Source organism: Thermobia domestica, chromosome 11, assembly GCF_964235325.1.
Source record: "Thermobia domestica chromosome 11, izTheDome1.hap1.1, whole genome shotgun sequence".
Classification (NCBI taxonomy): domain Eukaryota; kingdom Metazoa; phylum Arthropoda; class Insecta; order Zygentoma; family Lepismatidae; genus Thermobia; species Thermobia domestica.
Window position 1 is genome coordinate 172897797 of NC_137464.1, and position 20681 is coordinate 172918477.

General features: G+C 36.3%; 1 protein-coding gene across 1 annotated transcript; it reads left to right on the forward strand.

Annotated features, from left to right (window-relative positions):
• The first annotated feature begins 2339 nt into the window (after positions 1-2339).
• On the forward strand, positions 2340-9645 carry LOC145665361 (uncharacterized). The gene is made up of 3 exons (XM_081732659.1): positions 2340-2445; positions 4410-5990; positions 8879-9645. Exons 1-3 carry the CDS (start codon positions 2340-2342, stop codon positions 9067-9069), a joined length of 1878 nt encoding a protein of 625 aa, XP_081588785.1. The 3' UTR covers positions 9070-9645.
• Positions 9646-20681: the final 11036 nt, after the last annotated feature.

Genomic DNA, 20681 nt, shown 5'->3' on the forward strand with positions numbered 1-20681 from the left:
ATCCTTGGTTTCAAACACACCTATTATTACGAATAGGCATAGCCAGCCCCAAGCCTGGGTAAAGTGTGAGGGGAAGTTGAGTTTAGTATTCAAATTTTGCTGTTTTATTATTTGCATCCCTTACGAATTTTGTTGATTGAATAGATCTTACAGTATCCAAGTAGTGATTTCCAGTACATGAGTAGTACTAACACACACACACACACACACACACACACACACACACACATATATATATATATATATATATATATATATATATATATATATATATATATATATATATATATATATATATATATATATATATAGGCTGTTCTATTAATGCGTACAAAAAATTTAAGGGTAGATAGCTGATGTCAAACCAAGAAAAAAGTCATCTGGAACTTTGGCCAAAAGTCCATAGTTTCGGAGATATAGGGTGCCGAAAGCGTGGGAAAATAAACTTTAGAGATCTATATCTTCACTATCCTAAACGATAGAGCAAAGGCGGAATGGTCAAGTCAAAGACATCGAATGTGTTCTGTCCAAAAATGCTTACGCCGCAATTGTGAAACCCGTGCGCAAAGGATTCCCCAAAGGAAGTGGGGAATCCTCGTCAACTCTCTTGAGAAAGAGAGGTCTAAATTAGAGTGGTTCGAAGACTATAAAAACAGCAAACAGTAACTCGTTGACGGCAATGTGATATCATCAACGAATTCAACATGGCACGGGAATTTTGTAATTAGCTATGTGGGTTGCATAACTGCAACATCAGTGAGAGGTAAAAACATATGCTTTAGTTACCATAAATGAGAGATGAAGGCCATACGAGGTGAATAGCAGCAGCACAGTGTCTATATACCTGCAATAGTAATTGGCGTGGGAACATGAATGAAAAGAGGGTGCAGTAACCAAAAACATAGGGAATATGAGAAACTACTAAAAAGAACATGCACATGAACAACGTAGTAAATACAAAAATGAAAAGAAATGCGTATCCAGTATGTGGCAAAACAAACGAAATAAATAGGGATAGACTATAGCTACATTGTACTCACCATAAGCAGGTTCTATTTGCCAAATTGCTGTTCCATGTTTCCAATAACCGCCTTAGTCGTTCCTGTGTACTCATGGTATGTTCTCAATATGTCCTCCACCAACTCACTCACACGCAGCAATGACTAACGAACATTATCGAGTACTTCGGGTGTATCGCGAATCAACTGGAATGTAGCCTGGATACGTTGTTTCAGATCGTCTATATCATGAATTTCCCTTGCGTAAACTACTTTCTTAACATGTCCCCACAAATAAAAATCCAGTGGATTTAAAATGGGAAAACGAGCAGGCCATACATATCGACTATCCCTTCCTATCCATTTGTTTGGAAATACAACATCAAGATGTTCGCGAACTTGCCTCTGCAAATGAGGAGGAGCCCCATCATGCATGAAGCACAAGAAACGTCTTACTTCCAGAGATACATCCTCTAGAAGTTGTGGAAGTTCATGCAGTAGAAAATTGAGACATAGCTCGCCAGTTAAACGCCCTGGGAAGAAATATGACAGTAATAGTTGGTTTTCGATTATGCCTGCCGATACGTTTACGCTAAATTGTCTCGATGGCGGCCTACGACAATTTGATGGGGATTTTCCTCGGCCCAGAAATGGCGATTGTGTAGGTTTACGACGCCATCTATCGTAAAACCAGTTTCATCTGTGAAAAGAATGAAGGATGGAAGCATTAGGTTGCGCGTGCATTTCCTCAGCATTCACCGACAAAATCTCCGTCGTGGGGAATAGTCTCTCATTTCAAGAGCATTTCCCCTTTGTAAGTGCCATGGATATAACAGCTCTTCATAAAACAAACTCCAAATAATATTATGGGATACGCCTTCTGTTGTAGCTGCTTGACGTGTGCTGATTTCTGGCTGCCGTGCTACTTGGTTAAGAATCCTTTCCTCGTCGACAGGTCGAAGCACTTCACGTGGTCTTCCACGATTCGCGTTTCCACGGAAACTACCTCTTTCCTGAGACATCTATCAATGGAAACATATGTTCGATCATTTGGATCCCGACGGTTTGCATGGTATAAGCATTGTGCTGCCAACGAGTTACCTTCAGCATATTCATAAATTAGGCGCATATCGGCTAGCTCACCAAACAAGTACTCATTCATCTTGTAGAACTGAATACGTTCGTTCGAATCACAAAATTTAAATAGTACACCACTCACAATGAAAACCACAGCACTGCACTGTAATCGGGCTAAAATGTTACTTATTATAGGAGCACATGCTTCAGTTAGTGTCAGGCAAATTTTGTGTTTCGTGTCGTTAAAGATAACCTGTTTCACTAATGCCTTACAAACATACAGAGTTTCTGTTCAAGGCGCGTGTAACAACAGTATACGACGATTGCAATCTGTTTCTTTCAGAACAAATTCTGCCACCTCAGTGTTCTTGTAAGTTGCACGTCACAGTTTAACTGCCTTTGTACTTGAATCCAACAAAAGTGAAAAGAGGTCAAAGACACTATCACAATTAATCACAACTACACATTTGTGAGACTCTCGCGTGGTTGTGTATTAGTCTGTGTGATTGGAAGATTTACGTCACTAGATTTCCAATCACATAGCCCTGTATTCAAATCTCGGCTGGAACAGAAGCTCTCTGTGTGTGTATGAGGTTGTATGTAATGGTAGTAAGCAAAAAGAAGCTGTGATTATTATTATTATTATTATTATTATTATTTCACAATTTCGTTAGTTTCGTTGCCTTTCCCAGCAAGCTTTTCTCAGTATCATCTATAACTACATTCCAAGCAAATGAGTGTTTTAGGAAGGGTGTTCTCATATCAATGCTTGCTTTCCTTGCTTTCTTTTTCTTCGAACGAAATCAATTCGTATTTCGGTGCCACTATCTTCTGGGTTGCCTGAACGATTTCTCTCTCTGCATACAAAGAAAGCAAGCTTCCTTTTTATTTCCATCCACCCATTAGTTACATCAACCACAGTTTAACATTATTTTGGAACAGTCGTGTGCATCAGTCGGCCCGCGGGCCATATGTGGCCCGCCTAACTCTGTCTTCCGCCCCGCTGATCAGTTATTGAAACAATAATTATTATAAATTTTCTTTTTTACAAAACCTGTTAAGAGTGAACTGGAAATTTTCAATCGATCATACAGTGCGAAACGTGGTAACGCCCTGAAATTTCCCTCAGTATAATTCCGATTCCTAGATGTACCGACAAAGTTCTAAATACATTATTCTGCTGCACTTTAGTGAGTAAATACAGTGTTTTGATTACCAGTTGAAGCATAATGAAAAAAAAAGTCAAACGAGATTGTGATTATCAGAGTTGGAAACATTGAACATTGCTATGAATAGTTAATGTGCTGCCATCTATAAACTTACGTTTGATAAATTGACCTATCGAACCTTGTAGTTTCGCAAGGTAATAACAAGAGTCAACATGTTATAATTTTGAGAGTGAAATTGTTTCGAAATTGTGTCGGGAAGATGAGAAGTTAAAAGTGTATAGTGTATTGTGGTTTGTATAAGGAAACGGGAGCATTGCGAGTGTGTGGTTAATATTCCCTGATTCTAAATTTATAACTTTTTTTTTATTTTCCATTTTCGATCAAACGACCAGGTGAGTATTGGTCACCCACTTAGGAATGGCCCCGATTCCTATTAGATCATCTGTATATGTACATATTAATATTGGTTTGGTAATTGATTTCTACTTTCTATTTTGAGACTAAATGAAAACTTCAAATTTAAATCAAATTATTATAAATTAAATGAGTTGTGGAAGAATAGCTAATTTTCGCCTTCCGACATTAAGCCGTGATTGCGAGGCAATTTCACCCAGGAATCGGTTTGTTAGTTGTTATTATATTTATATGTTTTTCTTTAAATTATTTGTTATAATAAATTATGTCTCAATTGAAACTGATTCCTTCTAATTTAAAAACTGTTTAATAACCCTTTCACCAAGTCTTGTTTTCCGTAACCACTCGGAAAATGCAGTGTACCTGTCGTTTCTTTGACTTGATTGCTGCATAGTAATTTAGTTACCTTGCGAAACTACAGGAAATATTAAGACTTTGGTTAGAAAGAAAGGGATTTATATTATTTTGGAATTGAACCTGAGTACGAAAATTACGAATGAAAGACCAGACATTAATTGAAAGTGTAATAATAAGTGAAAATAGCGAGAAGGAATTTAGGCGTAATATTAGAAATTATAGTTTTAGGATTTAAACCTGGGAAAAAAAATGTCACAGAACCTTCTTGAGTGTTTTTCAACGGGTGAGAATGGCCAGGGGAATTCTCTCCTAGTTGACCTTGGCGAAGGGGAGAGAGCGAATGCTTGCTGACACGGACGAGTAAACGATGACGATTCCTCGCTTGATTTCGCAGGTGTGGTTCTTCCTCCACATCGCGTGTTAAGGCCAGCTGTTAGACCAGCTATAAGATGTAATTTTAATAAGCTTTTGGGTGATAACATGTATAAAGCTATAGAAAAACAGATTAGTCAGTTACCTGAAATAGATGGAAGTAATGGCTTTGAAGTATGTAAATTTTTATTAAAATTTGACTTGTTACAAGCCCAACTTGAAAATTGTGTAGAAGCTTTGTTAGTGGCTTCTCTGAGTAAATGTACAGGCCCAGCATTCGAGGAAATGCAAAGGTTATTGAATATCACCACTGACTGGGAAAGAATTATAACAGCATTTTTAGAAAGATTTGTTACTCCGCTAGTAAAAATGGAATTCTTGAAAATAACGTTGTATAGAATAATGCAAGTAGAGGAATCTCTGGTAGATTTTATTAAGGAAAAATTAAGTGTATTATTCATTTTTGATATGAAAATGTCGGAGGATGAATTAACTAAAACTATTGCTAACCTTGTACCACCTGAAATAAGGGATTTAATGATAATTACTCAAGTTCCCCATACTGAGAAGGAATTAGTTGCATTTGCAGAAAGTTACGAAATGAATCGGCGTTACCGGTTGGATTATAAATTTATTACACAAAAACAAAATCAGAATGTAAAGCCCCTTGGTTATGTTAACGAGAAAAATAGGCAGAGGAATAATTTTAGTAAATGTAATTTATGTGGTCTTAATAATCATTTTTGGAAAATGTGTCCTTATAATAAAAGAAATATTCGTGGAGAAAAAACATACTATGTTAGTGAGGAACAACCTCCCTCCTTATTACAAATGCCTGTTTCGATTTGTCGAGATCTGTATCCCTGTATCATTGACTCTGGAAGTAGCCTGTCCTTAATTGAAGAACGAGTGTTGGCCAGGATTGAACGTAGGTGCCGTCCAAAAACTAGAGTAGTGAACTTTACCCTCTCAGTCATGAATTCTGAACCTATTAAAATCTCTAAACAAGTGGAACTAATATACTTTATAAATGGTGTTAAGTTTGTAAACTGGTTTTCGGTGGTTCAACATTCATCTTTAAAACTGCTAGTGGGACTTGATTTCCTACAAAAATATAACGTTAATATAAACATTCGAAATCGTGAGTTGAACTTTACGGAACTAAATTTAACCGTAAAATTAACTGAATGGAATCAAACTCGTTGTGAATCCAGTGATCTGTGCCCACAAATTTCTCGTTTTAGGTCTGGTCCTGAGAACTCTGTGTCGCCGCACGACCTTGACGCAGGGGGAGCGGGGAAACCCAGACCTAGTCAGCGAACGATACAGCCGTCAACCACTTGTCAACCTCGATCAGCTGATTCCAGGAACAGCGGCCAGACAGCCCAGCAGTGTTTCCATACACAACGCAAAAGAGCCAAGCGGAATTTTTGTAGGGAGGAGTCCAGAGTTCGGCAACCGAAACCAGGGACCAGCCAGCGATCTTCCACAGTACTTCAGGATCATGATGTTAGGGGAGGTGAACAATATCAAGACATTCCAGCTGGAGTACCAATTTCCAATCCTACCATCCATGATATTTATCCGGAGGAAGAAAATACAGGTACAGTAAACCTTCATGAAAATATTTTTTCTGACGATTTAATACCATATGTTGAGAACGTTTTAGACAAATATAAGGACGTTATAAATGAAGAATTAGGAACAGTTAAAGATTTTGTTTATGAAATTAAAATGAATGATTTAAGTCCGAGTATAGCTCAACCATATCCTATGCCACGTCATAAGTTGCGTGAATTAGATGAATACTTGGATGAATTAATTAAGAAAAAGGTAATTGAGGAAGTTTCCAGTTCTGCCTACATTTCTCCGTGCTTCTTAGTTAATAATCGCGATGGAACCAAGCGGCTAGTGGTAAATTATTTTAATTTTAATTCAAAAGTGCTTGTAACTGGATTTCCAGCTCCTAATGCTGAAGCTACTATTGCTAATATAGGTAAACATAAGATTTACAGCGTTCTCGATGCAAAGGGGGCTTTCCACCAATTACTGTTAGATGAAAACTCTAGGCAATATACTACTTTTGCTACTCCAACTAGGTTGTTAAGATATTTGAAAATGCCGATGGGTTTCATACACTCACCATTTATTCTCTCTAGTATCATGAATAAAATCTTTAGGGATCTCTTAGGAGATTATTTAGATATATTTTGTGACGATATTATTATTCATACTGATACTATTGAAAAGCATAAAGAAATATTAGAGCTAGTTTTACAGAGATTACGAAAATGGGGTATTACTATTTCTAAAAGAAAAACTAAACTATGTAAAAATAAAATAAAATTTTTAGGTTATATATTTTCAGGTGGATATATGATGATCGATGATGACCGAGTCCAGGTAATTAAAAATCTACCTCGTCCTAAAAATCGTAGAGCGTTGAGTAAGATGATTGGTTTCTTGTCATATTATTTAAAATTTGTGAAAGATTATGGTGAACTAATGGGTCCTTTACATGCTTTAAAATCAAATAAAATACCATTTCGTTGGGGAAAAGAAGAAGATGAGATACTAGATCAAATAAAAGAGGCCATTATAAATCATATTGTATTGAAAGTCCCGGACTTCTCTAGTCCTTTTGTAATCCACATAGATAGTAGTAGTAGGGCTTATAGCGCAATCTTAAGTCAATATGATGATGAAGGACGTCTTCGTCCTGTATATTTCTTTTCGAAAATGATTCCATCTAGTGATTGGTCTAAAAGTATTTTCGATCTTGAAATGAAAAGTTTAGTCTATGCTTTAGATAAATTCGATATTTACTTGCAAAAGAAATTTACTATTTATACTGACAATGCTAGTTTATCTTGGATATTAAGAAATCATAAAAGGCAAAAGAAGTATGGTTCTCTAATAGAGAAAATAAGTAAGTACTCTTTCGATATAATTCACCTGCGCTCTTTCAAAAACCATCTCGCAGATTACTTCAGTCGTATGTATAATTATGTAGACTTTACTCCACCCAACAGTGATATAGAAGAGATTAATACTATTAATGAACAGAAGGTCCATCTTTCTTTTGTAAATTTCTGGAGTCATTCCATCTTTAATAAACCACTAGCTGAACATCAAAGAGAAGATCCTCAGTTGAAAGAGATAATTTTAGCTTTAGAGAGAAAGGAAAATAAGGATCCGTACATATTGAAAGAAGGTGTGCTATTAAAAAGAACTAATGGTAGAAAATATGGTGGTTTACGTGCAGTAATTCCCCATTCTTTGCGCTATTCTGTTATAAAGTATTGGCACGAAGAATTAGTGGGGGGATGCCATGGTGGGATCCAGAAAACTATCTCTAAGGTTGCATCTAGGTTTACTTGGGATAAAATGTATGCTGAAATTAGTGATTTCGTGAGACGATGTAAAATTTGTCAAGAGAGCCAAGAACTTAATAGGAAACCGTATGGTACTTATTATTCTAAGGAGCCTCGATACCCAAATAATGTCCTACACTTAGATTGTATGGGAGCTTTGCCTACTAGTAATGGATTTAAATACATTATGGTTTTGACAGATAGTTATAGTCGATTTGTTATAATAGAACCTTTAAGATCTTTGAATTCTAAATTAATTTGTTCTAAATTAACTAAGATCTTTCTAACTTACGGGTATCCATTTTCTATTTTGCATGATAATGCGTCATACCTCAGTAGTGAGTACTTCAAACAGTATTTGTTTAGCCTAGGAATTAAAAACATCTGTACTTCACCTTATTCTATGTCCTCGAACAGAACAGAGCGTATGAATAAAACGATTAAAGGGATACTCAGATCTTATATTAATAAGAATCATACCAAATGGGCTAACTATCTTTATCAAATCCAATATACCTTGAATATAACTGAAAATTGTGAAACTCAGAAAAGTCCAAGTGAGTTGTATCTTGGGCGTAAAATGTTCAATCCATTAGATGTTAATTGGATTTTAGATTTGGGTATAATAGAGAAATCACAAAATAAAGAAGAGATTAATGATATTATAGTTGATAACATCGAGAAAGCTTGGAAAAGGAGACAACAAGCTTATAATAAAAAACATGTACCTAGTAATTTGCCTGTGGGAGAATTAGTACTTGTAAAGAAAATGTTAAAATCATCCTTGGATAAAAAATATTATGCCAAGTTTGATACTAAATATTCCGGTCCATTCAAACTTTTGAATTATGCAACACCCAATACTGTGTGGGTTGAGTTAATTAGTAATCCTGATGTAAAGTTAAAACGTCATGTTCAATTTATAAAGAAGTACTTGCCACCAAGAAATGTAAACAGTGTTGCACATATTAATAATAATAATGACTAAACTAAGAAAGAAAAAAAAAGAAATTGTTCATTTCCAAGATAATGTAAATTATATATATATATATATTTGTGTAGTTTATGTAATGTTTCTGTAAGAAATGTACTGTTGTGTATTTTTATAATTCTGCAGGTTCAGAATTATGTGGATCCACTATGTTTGTGTTTGCGTCTGAGACAACTGATTACCTTGAATCTACTGCTTGGTCGAGGAAAGGCGATTTTGTCAACCCGAAGGCTAGATATGTTTCCCACTCTTTTCATCTCATTGGTGCTTCCAGTCAATCTGTGGTAGATAAGGAGGAAGATCTCATCTTGTTGTGAACATCTACTTCTGGGACTTAAGATAGGACGTCCGGACATTGGTAATCGTGTAATATCTGGAAGTTGTTGGATTACTCTTGGTGAGTCGAACTATCCTTATTTCTGCATGCAGTGATTTGACTTCAACAGTGAATTATATTTTTTTCCTTTTTCATTTCGATAACCATTGTAAAGAAGCAAAACTTCCCAGAGGGGAGGAACTTAATATGAAGCATAATGAAAAAAAAAGTCAAACGAGATTGTGATTATCAGAGTTGGAAACATTGAACATTGCTATGAATAGTTAATGTGCTGCCATCTATAAACTTACGTTTGATAAATTGACCTATCGAACCTTGTAGTTTCGCAAGGTAATAACAAGAGTCAACATGTTATAATTTTGAGAGTGAAATTGTTTCGAAATTGTGTCGGGAAGATGAGAAGTTAAAAGTGTATAGTGTATTGTGGTTTGTATAAGGAAACGGGAGCATTGCGAGTGTGTGGTTAATATTCCCTGATTCTAAATTTATAACTTTTTTTTTATTTTCCATTTTCGATCAAACGACCAGGTGAGTATTGGTCACCCACTTAGGAATGGCCCCGATTCCTATTAGATCATCTGTATATGTACATATTAATATTGGTTTGGTAATTGATTTCTACTTTCTATTTTGAGACTAAATGAAAACTTCAAATTTAAATCAAATTATTATAAATTAAATGAGTTGTGGAAGAATAGCTAATTTTCGCCTTCCGACATTAAGCCGTGATTGCGAGGCAATTTCACCCAGGAATCGGTTTGTTAGTTGTTATTATATTTATATGTTTTTCTTTAAATTATTTGTTATAATAAATTATGTCTCAATTGAAACTGATTCCTTCTAATTTAAAAACTGTTTAATAACCCTTTCACCAAGTCTTGTTTTCCGTAACCACTCGGAAAATGCAGTGTACCTGTCGTTTCTTTGACTTGATTGCTGCACAGTATAACTAACTAACTAACTAACTCTAAGGCCTAATGAACCCGGAGGTTCAATGCCACGTTCACAAAAGCTCTCCACTAACTTCTATCCTTAGCTAACTGCATCCAGTTTCTACTTTGTATTCCAATCTCTGCGAGATCCATCTTAATATTGTCCTCCCATCTGCGCTTAGGTCTTCCTAATGGTCGTTTTCCGATTGGTCTTCCTGTCAAGACTTTGAAAGCGTTTCTACTTTCTTCCATTCTAGCTACATGACCCGCCCACCTAAGCCTCGTAGTCTTGACGACCCTAACAATGTTGGGTAAACCATATAAATTATGTAGTTCTTCGTTATGAAGTTTCCGCCATTCGCCATTCCCGTTCCTCTTGGGTCCGAATATTCGTCTCAGGGTCTTGTTCTCAAATACTTTCAGTATATGTTCTTCCCTCAGAGTAAGTGGCCATGTTTCGCAGCCATACAAAACAACAGGCATGATTATCGTTTTGTATATTTTAAGCTTCAAATTCCTCGACAGAATTCGCGACGACAAGAGATTTTGAACCGAATAGTAACACGAATTCCCTGCTTTTAGTCGACATTTAATTTCTCCGTGAATATGATTTTCATCTGTCAATATTGATCCTAGATATTTGAAACTATACACTTTATCAAAATTATTATTTAATATTTTAACGCATCCAAAATTTGCTGTATTCCGGTCCCGACGAACTTCCATGTATTTAGTTTTATCTGCATTTACTTCTAAACCCATGTCCGTGCAAGCGTTTAATAAGATCTCTGCATTTCTTTCTATTGTTCTCCTATCATCCCCTATTAAATTTACATCATCAGCATATGCCATAGCCTGGTGAATACCGTTCAACTGTAGGCCCTGGTTGCTGTCTTTGATTTTCCTTATAGCGTATTCCAGAACAAAGTTAAATAATAATGGCGATAACACATCTTCTTGTTTCAGGCCGTTTTCGACGTGAAAGCTGGTGGACAAAAATTTTCCGACCCGGACTTTACTTTGGCATTCATTTAAACATATCTTAATTAATCTAATTAGCTTTCTCGGTATTGCAAGTACTGTAAGAACGTTGTATAATGTTTCTCTCCTAACCGAGTCGTACCCTTTCTAAAATGAATAAATAGTTGATGCACCGGGGTATTGTATTCCCACTTCTTTTCGAGTATTTGGCGAATGGTAAATATTTGGTCGATAGTTGATCGATTTCGTCTAAATCCGCACTGCTAATCTCCAATAATTTCATCTGCGTATGGGGTCAGTCTTGCTAACAGAATATTTGAAAGGATTTTATAGGATATTGACAGAAGAGAAATGCCTCGATAATTATTATTACAGTCAGTTTTGTCGCCTTTCTTGTGAATTGGAACAATGATTGATTCCTTCCACTCTTGTGGCAATTTTTCCTTGCTCCAGATAAGGAAAATGAGTTTGTGTATCTGGTTCCACAATATTTTGCCTCCAGCTAAAATTAACTCAGCCGGAATTTCATCTACACCCGGAGATTTGTGTTTCTTTAATTTCTTTATAGCGGTTTCTACTTCTATTCGGTTGGGTTCTGGAATATACGGTTCTGCGGTGTGTATCTCCTTTTCTCCACTCACACTAGTTTTTGGTTGCGTGTTAAGCAAATCGTCAAAGAAATCTTTCCATCTATTTAAGATGCTATCCGTGTCAGTGAGAACTGTACCGTCAGACTTCTTTAATATATAAGCACGAGGTTGATAGCCTTTCTTAAATTCGTTGATTCCCTTATACATGTCCCGGATGTTTTTAGTTTTACTATTATCTTCAAGTTCCTTAATTCTAGCTTTCAGAAAATCGCGTTTCTTTGTTTTAAATGTTTTGGAAGTTTCCAGCCTGATATCTGCGAAATTTTGTGTGGTTATTTCATTCGGATTTTGTAGCCAGCGTAATTTTACCTGTTTTCTCTTCTCTGCTAGTTTTATGCATTCCTGGTCGAACCATGGTTTGTTCCTACGTATTTCCGCGTGTCCCAATTATTCTTTTGCTGAAATTTTAATGCTATCTCTAATTTCAATCCAGGTATCCTCAACACTAGTGCACTCCGAATCTTCTAAGGCCGAGAATCTATTCGAAACTTCAATCTGGTATTTCTCTCTTAACTGGATCTCTTCTACTTTTTTAAAATTGAATCTCTCCGTTTTCGGACAATGAATATTACATTTTTTTAACGATAACCTCTCTCGTATTATCGCTGCTACCAGGTAGTGATCAGTGTCACAATCAGCCCCTCTAAACGACCGGACATCAATTATGCTAGATTGCCTTCTTCTATCTACTAAAACGTGATCAATTTGATTATGTGTTTTCCCGTCTGGTGATGTCCAAGTATATTTATGAATGTCGCGATGTGGGAATTTTGTACTCTTCACGATTAGGTTTTCGGATGTTGCAAAGTTCACGAGTCTAACACCGTTGTCGTTACTTTCCTTATGCAGACTTTCGTTCCCTATAATCGGTTTGAAAATATCCTCTCGTCCTACCTTCGCTTTGAAATCCCCTAATAGAATCTTCATATGGTATCGCGGGAGTTGGTCAAATATCCGTTCCACTTCTTCGTATAAACTGTCTTTTATATCGTCATCCTTACCTTCAGTTGGGGCATGTACATTTAAAACAATAATATCACACCACCGTCCCTTAAGAGTAATAAAAGAAAGTCTGTCAGTAACAAATTCAACTCGTTTAATTGCTGGTAATATACGTTTATGAACGAAAAACCCTGTTCCTAACTGGTAATTTTTATTTCCTTCCCCGTAAAAGAACGTGAAATTTCCGGAATTCACAGATCCATTTCCTTCCCACCTAACTACCTGAACTCCTACTAGGTCCATCCTGTATTTCTCTAACTCACTCGTTACGGATTTTAACGCTCCTGCCCTATAAAGACTCCTAATATTCCATGTTCCAAATCTCATGTCCATTTTCTTTTGCTGAGGTCGTGCCAAGTTATCAGTCCTTGTCCGAGGCTTTTGTGAATATTTCTGAACAAGTGCTTTTTTTTTTTGTTTTTTTTTTTTTTTTTTTTTTTTTACAGGATGAGGTTGTTAGCCCTACCCAAACCCCCAAGCTGGAGGACCACTCCTAGTCGGCTGTCCGCGACTGCTTATTCAGTATATTCACAGCTAACCTCTATATAGTTGTTTTGTGTTATTGTGATATAAATTACGATGAACATGTTCCATCATTTAATACTATAATATTCAATTGTCCTAAAAAATGATATGCGTATAGTGAGGCCCGCGACGCCATTTAGTGCTCTGTGATTTACCCGCCCACTGTTCCAAGTTGCACACCCCTGCTGTACAACTTGCATGCTGATTAGTATGCACTTTTCCTCATGTGCATGTTCTTTTTAGTAGTTTCTCATATTCTCTATGTTTTTGGTTACTGCACTCTCTTTTCATTCAAGTTCCCACGCCAATTCCTATTGCAGGTATACACACACTGTGCTGCTGCTATTCAATTCGAATAGCCTTCCTTATGCAACTCCACATAGCTCATTACAAAATTCCCGAGCCATGCTGAATTCGTTGAAGATATCACATTACTGACAAAGAATTCCTGTTTGCTGTTTTTATAGTCTTCGAACCACTCTAATTTAGACCTCTCTTTCTCAAGACAATTGACGAGGATTCCCCACTTCCTTTGGAGAATCCCTTGCGCACGGGTTTCACAATTGCGGCGTAAGCATTTTTGGACAGAGCACATTCGATGTCTTTGACTTGACCATTCCGCCTTTGCTCTATCGTTTAGGATAGTGAAGATATAGATCTCTAAAGATCATTTTCCCACGCTTTCGGCACCCTATATCTCCGAAACTATGGATTTTTGGCCAAGGTTCCAGAAGACTTTTTTTTTCTTGGTTTGACATAAGCTATCTATCCTTAAATTTTTTGTACGCATTAATAGGACAGCCTGTATATATAGGATGTCTCCAAAGTCCTCTGACATAGGGTAACTCTGTTATTATCAAAGTTACAACAAAATGTAAGAGAGAAAACCATCTCCAAATATGATGCTTTCAATCTAAAGCGAAGAAAGTTTTTAAATCGAACGAGCCGTTTATGATGTACACTCTTTATGTGTCCAATGTTAAATGAAAACGCGGCGTTCCCATTTAGCTGGACCCACAACATAGGTGAATGAAGTTACCGTTTGAAATGGGAGCTGGTCATCGACACGTTAGTGTGAAAGACAGTAACTTCATTCACTTATGTTGTGGGTTCAGGTGAATGGCAACGTTGCATTTTCGTTTAACATTGGGCGCATAAAGAGTATACAGCCCAAATGGCTTGTTCGATTAAAAAAAAAAAAAAAATTCACTTTAGATTGAAAACATCTTATTTGGAGACGGTTTTTCCTCCTATGTTTTGTTGTAACTCAGATCATAACAAACTTACCCTATGTTAGGGGACTTTTGACACACTCTCTCTCTCCATATATATATATATATATATATATATATATATATATATATATATATATATATATATATATATATATATATATATATATATATATATATATATACTGTATATCGGGTGTTGCAAAATAAGTGTTACAACTCTTGGGAGGTGACTCTTACCACTGAGACAAGAAAAAAAAGTTCTCTTGTACTTTCGGCTATCGAACATAGTTTCGGATCTACAAGGTGCCGAAAACGTGGGAAAATGACTTTCGGCCGCCAATAGTTGGGAAACTATCCAATGTAAAGAGGGCAGGTAAAAAGTTCACTGAAGAAGCCATACCTGCTGTATTGAATTTTGCATGTTTCACAATCCTACCATGCACGCGTAAGGGATTCCCCAAAGAAACGTAGGGAGTCCCGGAGTATCTGCCAAATCAAAATTGGTTTAAATTGATATGAATTGATAGGGTTTTTACCAGGTAACAATAATTCGTTTGTATTAAGTCAATATCTGGAACAAATACAAAATGGCGGACACCTTCATGTCAGTTGTGTGTGGTTCCATAATCACCAGGTACGGATGCTGGCCAACAGTGACGTTTTGAGTATTAAGTGTAGCGAATTTGTACTTAAATACTCTAGAAAGACATCTGGAGTGTCGGTAGAGAACAACAGATGAAGCAAGGTGATTCACATGTGTGGAAACATTTAACGAAAAATGCCCAGAAATGCACTCATACTCAGTAAACGTTAGTTCAAAGCGTCGGAAATGTAAGGATTAGCGTCAAGAACATGAAAGTCATTGCCAATTCACCAATAATATTCCATCAATCCGATGCAATATGAAGTGCACGGTTGCACACCAATAAGGATGCAACAACTGAGGCCAAGTTGAAATTGTGCATGGGGACTCACTAAGAAACTAGGTAAACTAAATGAATGTCACTAGTGGGATCGCATGATCGATATTCAAATGTGGCCAATGTGTGCGTTGATATCGACATGTAGCTAATGGACAAATGTCAACATGTCCCACTACTGCTGGGACACCGTCTTACGTGCGAAAACTAGGAAAATAACGTTGTACATTCTGCTATTACATCTGGTGCCCTTTTTGATAGAACGTAACTAAAACACGATTGCCTCAATGTCCCTCTTTGTTTGGGACATTGTCCCACAGTCGACACATATGAAAAAATCTCTTAATTCAAGGTTAAATTCTGATAGAGCGTGAAAATAACAAACTTGTATTTATGTCCCACATCTTCTGGCACATATGACGTACTCGAAATATAGTAAAATACCTCCAGAAATTCGCATCTTACACACAGTGCACATGCCAAGACAAAGACAAAGTGAACCAATTTGGCACATGTAACACTACTGCTAGAACACCATACATATGGAAAATAAAAATACCTTAGGAAGAGATAGAAACGTCTTAGAGCTCTGATTGTTTACAACTGCACAATAGGAGTAACAAAATGAAACACACAAGCATGTCTTGAAGCTGTACAAGAACGCTTGCCAAACAAAGTGGGTTCTCCTCAAAGAAAACAAAAAAGAGAAAGTGAGGCTCCCTCGAAACCTCAGGGCTAGAGCGCTCGGTTTCGCTCGCATGGTAGTAGTTTCCAATCCTACTGGGAGCCCACGGCCTCAGATTCAAAACCCGAGTAGTTATTTTCCTATTTTTTGCACGTAGTGGGACATGTTGACATTTGTCCATTAGCTACATGTCGATATCAACGCACACATTGACCACATTTGAATATCGATCTTTCATTTAGTTTACCCAGTTTCTTAGTGAGTCCCCATGCACAATTTCAACTTGGCCTCAGTTGTTGCATCCTTATTGGTATGCAACCGTGCACATCATATTGCATCGGATTGATGGAATATTATTGGTGAATTGGCAATGACTTTCATGTTCTTGACGCTAATCCTTACATTTCCGATGCTTTGAACTCACGTTTACTGAGTATGAGTGCATTTCTGGTCATTTTTCGTTAAGTGTTTTCACACATGTGAATCACCCTGCTTCATCTGTTGCGCTCTACTGACACTCCAGATATCTTTCTAGAGTATTTGAGTACAAATTTGCTACACTTAATACTCAGAACGTCACTGTTGGCCAGCATCCGTACCTGGCGATTATGCAACCACAGAAAACGGGCATGAAGGTGTCCACCATTTTGTATTTGTTCCAGATATTGACTTAAAACAAACGAATTATTTTTATCCGGTAGAAACCCTATCAATTCATATCAATTTAAACCAATTTTCATTTGGCAGATTATCCAGGACTCCCTACGTTCTTTTGGGGAATCCCTTGCGCGTGCATGGTAGGATTGTGAAATATGCAAAATTCAATACAGCAGGTATGACTTCTTCAGTGAATTTTTTACCCGCCACGTTGGATAGCTTCCCAACTATTATCGTCCGAAAGTCATTTTCCCACGCTGTCGGCACCTTGTAGATCCGAAACTATGTCCGATATCCGAAAGTTCAAGAGAACCTTTTTTCTTGTCTCAGTGGCAGGAGTCACCTCCCAAGAGTTGTAACACTTATTTTGCAACACCCGATATATATATATATATATATATATATATATATATATATGTGTGTGTGTGTGTGTGTGTGTGTGTGTGTGCGTGTGGGTGGATGGTGTATCCTAGAAATAATTAGTGCATAGATGAAATAAACGGGGCAAGTGCTTGTGAAAAATATCATAATTATCATATCTAAAGTATAGGAAAATATGGTTAAAGGAAAATTGGAATTTTACAAAAAAAAAAAAAAAAAAAGTTCCAGTTTAAAATTCTGACTTCCTTTTCATAGTTGAAGAAATTATACACCTTATGATTATTGTTACTCTCGAAATTATCTTTCAGATAATATCAAATGTAACCGTAAGTAACTAACGAAAAGGAATCAGAGTGGAAATATTATAGGTGCATGAAAGTAATAAAACATTTGGCCAAACCTCGAAATAATTAGCACAAAGATGAATTAAATGTCATTCGTTTATGGAAAGTATCGTAATTAACACAATGAAAGCATTCCAAAATATGGTTGGTGGAAAAACCACTGTATTTCCATCATGGTGTACGAATAGAACACTACATTGTATAACCATAAAAAAGTAACTGAAGGGATACTAACTGTAACAAGATTATGCAATATAAGAAAGAAACAGGAATTCAGTTTAGTTTGATTTAAAATATGCGTAGCTAAGAAATATAGTTTATGTTAGACGTTTTAAGAAGCTAGGAAATGTCTAAGAGAAGAAATTAGTTCTTGGCAGAAACAATTAATGTGGACTTTTTAGTATTTTGAAGATTAGGAAGTTAAAGAAAGCTTTTAGTTTTTCTGACAGATCGGAGAGACTTGTTGGGAATTGTAATATATGCTTACATATAATATATGGCCCTATATTACGATTGCGGATAATGGAAAGTGGTTCACTTAACCCCTTACCGCATGCCGTGCCATATATGGCACATTCCCGTTTTTCACTTTAGTTTTTCTGTGATTTATCAAAGGCACCAAATGACTGTTTTGTCTGCTGTGTGAAATATTGATGTGTATGAACAAGAGATTTTGATGAAATCTGGCATGTTCTTTGTTAGTTGTAAGTGTGTCATATATGGCACTTATTTATTTCTCGTCGGAATTAAGTGAAAAATCTAAAATTCAAACTTTAATTCGGAGAATATATATTCTTATCATGTAAATATAAAAAATTAAATTTTAACTATTACAAGAATAAATAACATGTACATGAACAGAACAATCCTAAAGCGAATCACATAGTAGAGATAACTTTATATACAAATCAAATTTCTTCTTCTTCTAGCATAAGAAAATCAGATAACATAAAGAAAGGTGTTTTAAAGATGAAAAATCTCCTCTAGCTCTTTACCTGGTGGTATGGTTCCCAATATAGAGGTTACATTACCTCTTTGCACTGCCATACTTATTCTCTGAATTAGGAAGGTGCTTGCTTTATCATCACCAGATAATTGAGTGATGCGTTTACCTATTTCCTTTATAAAGCTGAGGCCTTCTTTGCCCCAGGATCCACTGGATTCAATGGCAATGGGCACAAATTGGTACTTCTCTGTTAGGTTACTGTATTTTCTTCTTTTTTCTGTTTCCTTTCGACTGGCTACATTGCACGCTTGGAATGAGGAGAAGTTTCATTCATTGTTCAAGTTCCCATATGAGGATTTCCAATACTGATTATTTTTTTTTCGCTAAAAGAAAAAAAAAATCATGCAGAACGGTGTTACGATAACTAGGACATGGAATATCAAAGCTCTGAAAAGTAAGCTCGGTGTCAAACTTTGTAAATACTGTATATTCTTTTTTTCATATGCGATTCTAGAATGTGACATTAGCTCTTACTTATTCAGACTTACCAAGTTGTGAAGAAACCTGTAAACAACGCAAATCTCAGAAGCTGTTCTGATGTTTTCACAAAATTTCACAATGAAACCAAATTATAGGTATAATAAATGCTGGCGAAAGAGCACGTGTGGACGGACATCTTTGGTGCACGGAAAGCGGAATGTTAAATAATTATTTAACATTATTTAATAGTATTTAACATTATTTAACATAATTATTTAATAGTATTTTCTTACAAAGATTATAATCTTTGTAAGAAAATACTATTTTGTCAAAAGACTGCGGAATCCATTACATTTTTTTCAAGGCAAAATACTTCCACGGACGTTGACATCAACCACGTATCACAATCTTTAAATATATTATCAAATGCAAGTGTATCACAGATTGCGGTTGGCGCTTGAATAGTGCTGATATCATGCTCCGCATCAAACAGACATAAGTCCAGCATTTATCTCTCTCATGAAGCTTATACGCTACAAATGAACAACTAATTGTGGAAATAAATGTGGTTGCGAAAGAGGGGTTGAAGTGTTCCTAAGCATAGAATCTAGAGGTTTCTGCCTCAACAGTGAATCAGTTAATAATGCAACGAATACCTTCCTGGATTCTAAAGGCCATTCCATTTGATTTGTTTCGCTACCTGTATATTAACAAATAATGTTTCGAAATTAAAATTTAAAAAAAAACAACAAAAAAAAAACATTATTTTATTGTAAAACTAGTCTTCGGCTAGCTGGAAACTTCGACCCTAAATCCTGAGGTTTGCTAGGCCTACAGCTTCGCACAGGGCCGGACTGGCTATTAGTTGGCCCCGGCGGCTGATATGTTGTGATGGCCCCGACTTCTCAATTCCCCTCCCCCCAAGCACCACTAGCCCAACTAACTATTGTTTTCCCACAAGAAAAACACACTATTATATTAGGTAAAGCACATTATTCTTTCCACACCATACATTATTCCATAAACATCATAAGATAGAATTAGGGTATATGTTACGTAACAATATTTATATGAATAACACAGTAATCATTAGCATATTTTTTAATCTCGCCTTGGGATGGCTGAAATTTGTAATGTGTTGATAAAGAACTACGGACAAATAAATTTAAAGTTATCACTGGCGGTTTCAGTATTCGTGAACAAGGGATACAATAAGCTGCGAAACAATGCCCCCTGCACGTAGCCCGAAATATTGTTCGGGAGGATATATCCTTTGGAAAAGGCACGACTAAATCTTCTCGTAAAGACATGAATATGAGTAAGTTTTTGTGGTCCACGAACTATGTCAAGTACCCAGATTGGGCGTATTTAAGCAAATCTTGTGCACACATAGGCCTGCAGAACAGGGTGGTCGTAATGGAATTACCTACTATGGTTGGGACGTGATACAAGAATAGAAAAAATATCAATAGTAAATCTTAATATTGCTACCAGAAAGTCGTGTAATAAACTTTCATGTCGAGTTACGTAATTTTATTCTAAATTTATGTGTATATCAAGTTCTTAACTGTAAAAGCAATTGTAGTATATGAATACACAATGACAATCGTGAAGCCGGATTCAACACCAGTCACAGCTTTATATAAAAGAAACACTTACATATGCAAAGAATTTACTAATTTTTCACCGATCAATGCTGCAGATTCAAGAAGTCCGATTTTATAATCCACTCGTTACGCATTAACCTCCGTACCCACGGTAATTTTCGAAACGACAAGATAAGGACATACACTACGTCACAGTATGGCTGAAAAACTGCTCGTGGCTCGATTTCATATCTGGTAAAATTGGGAA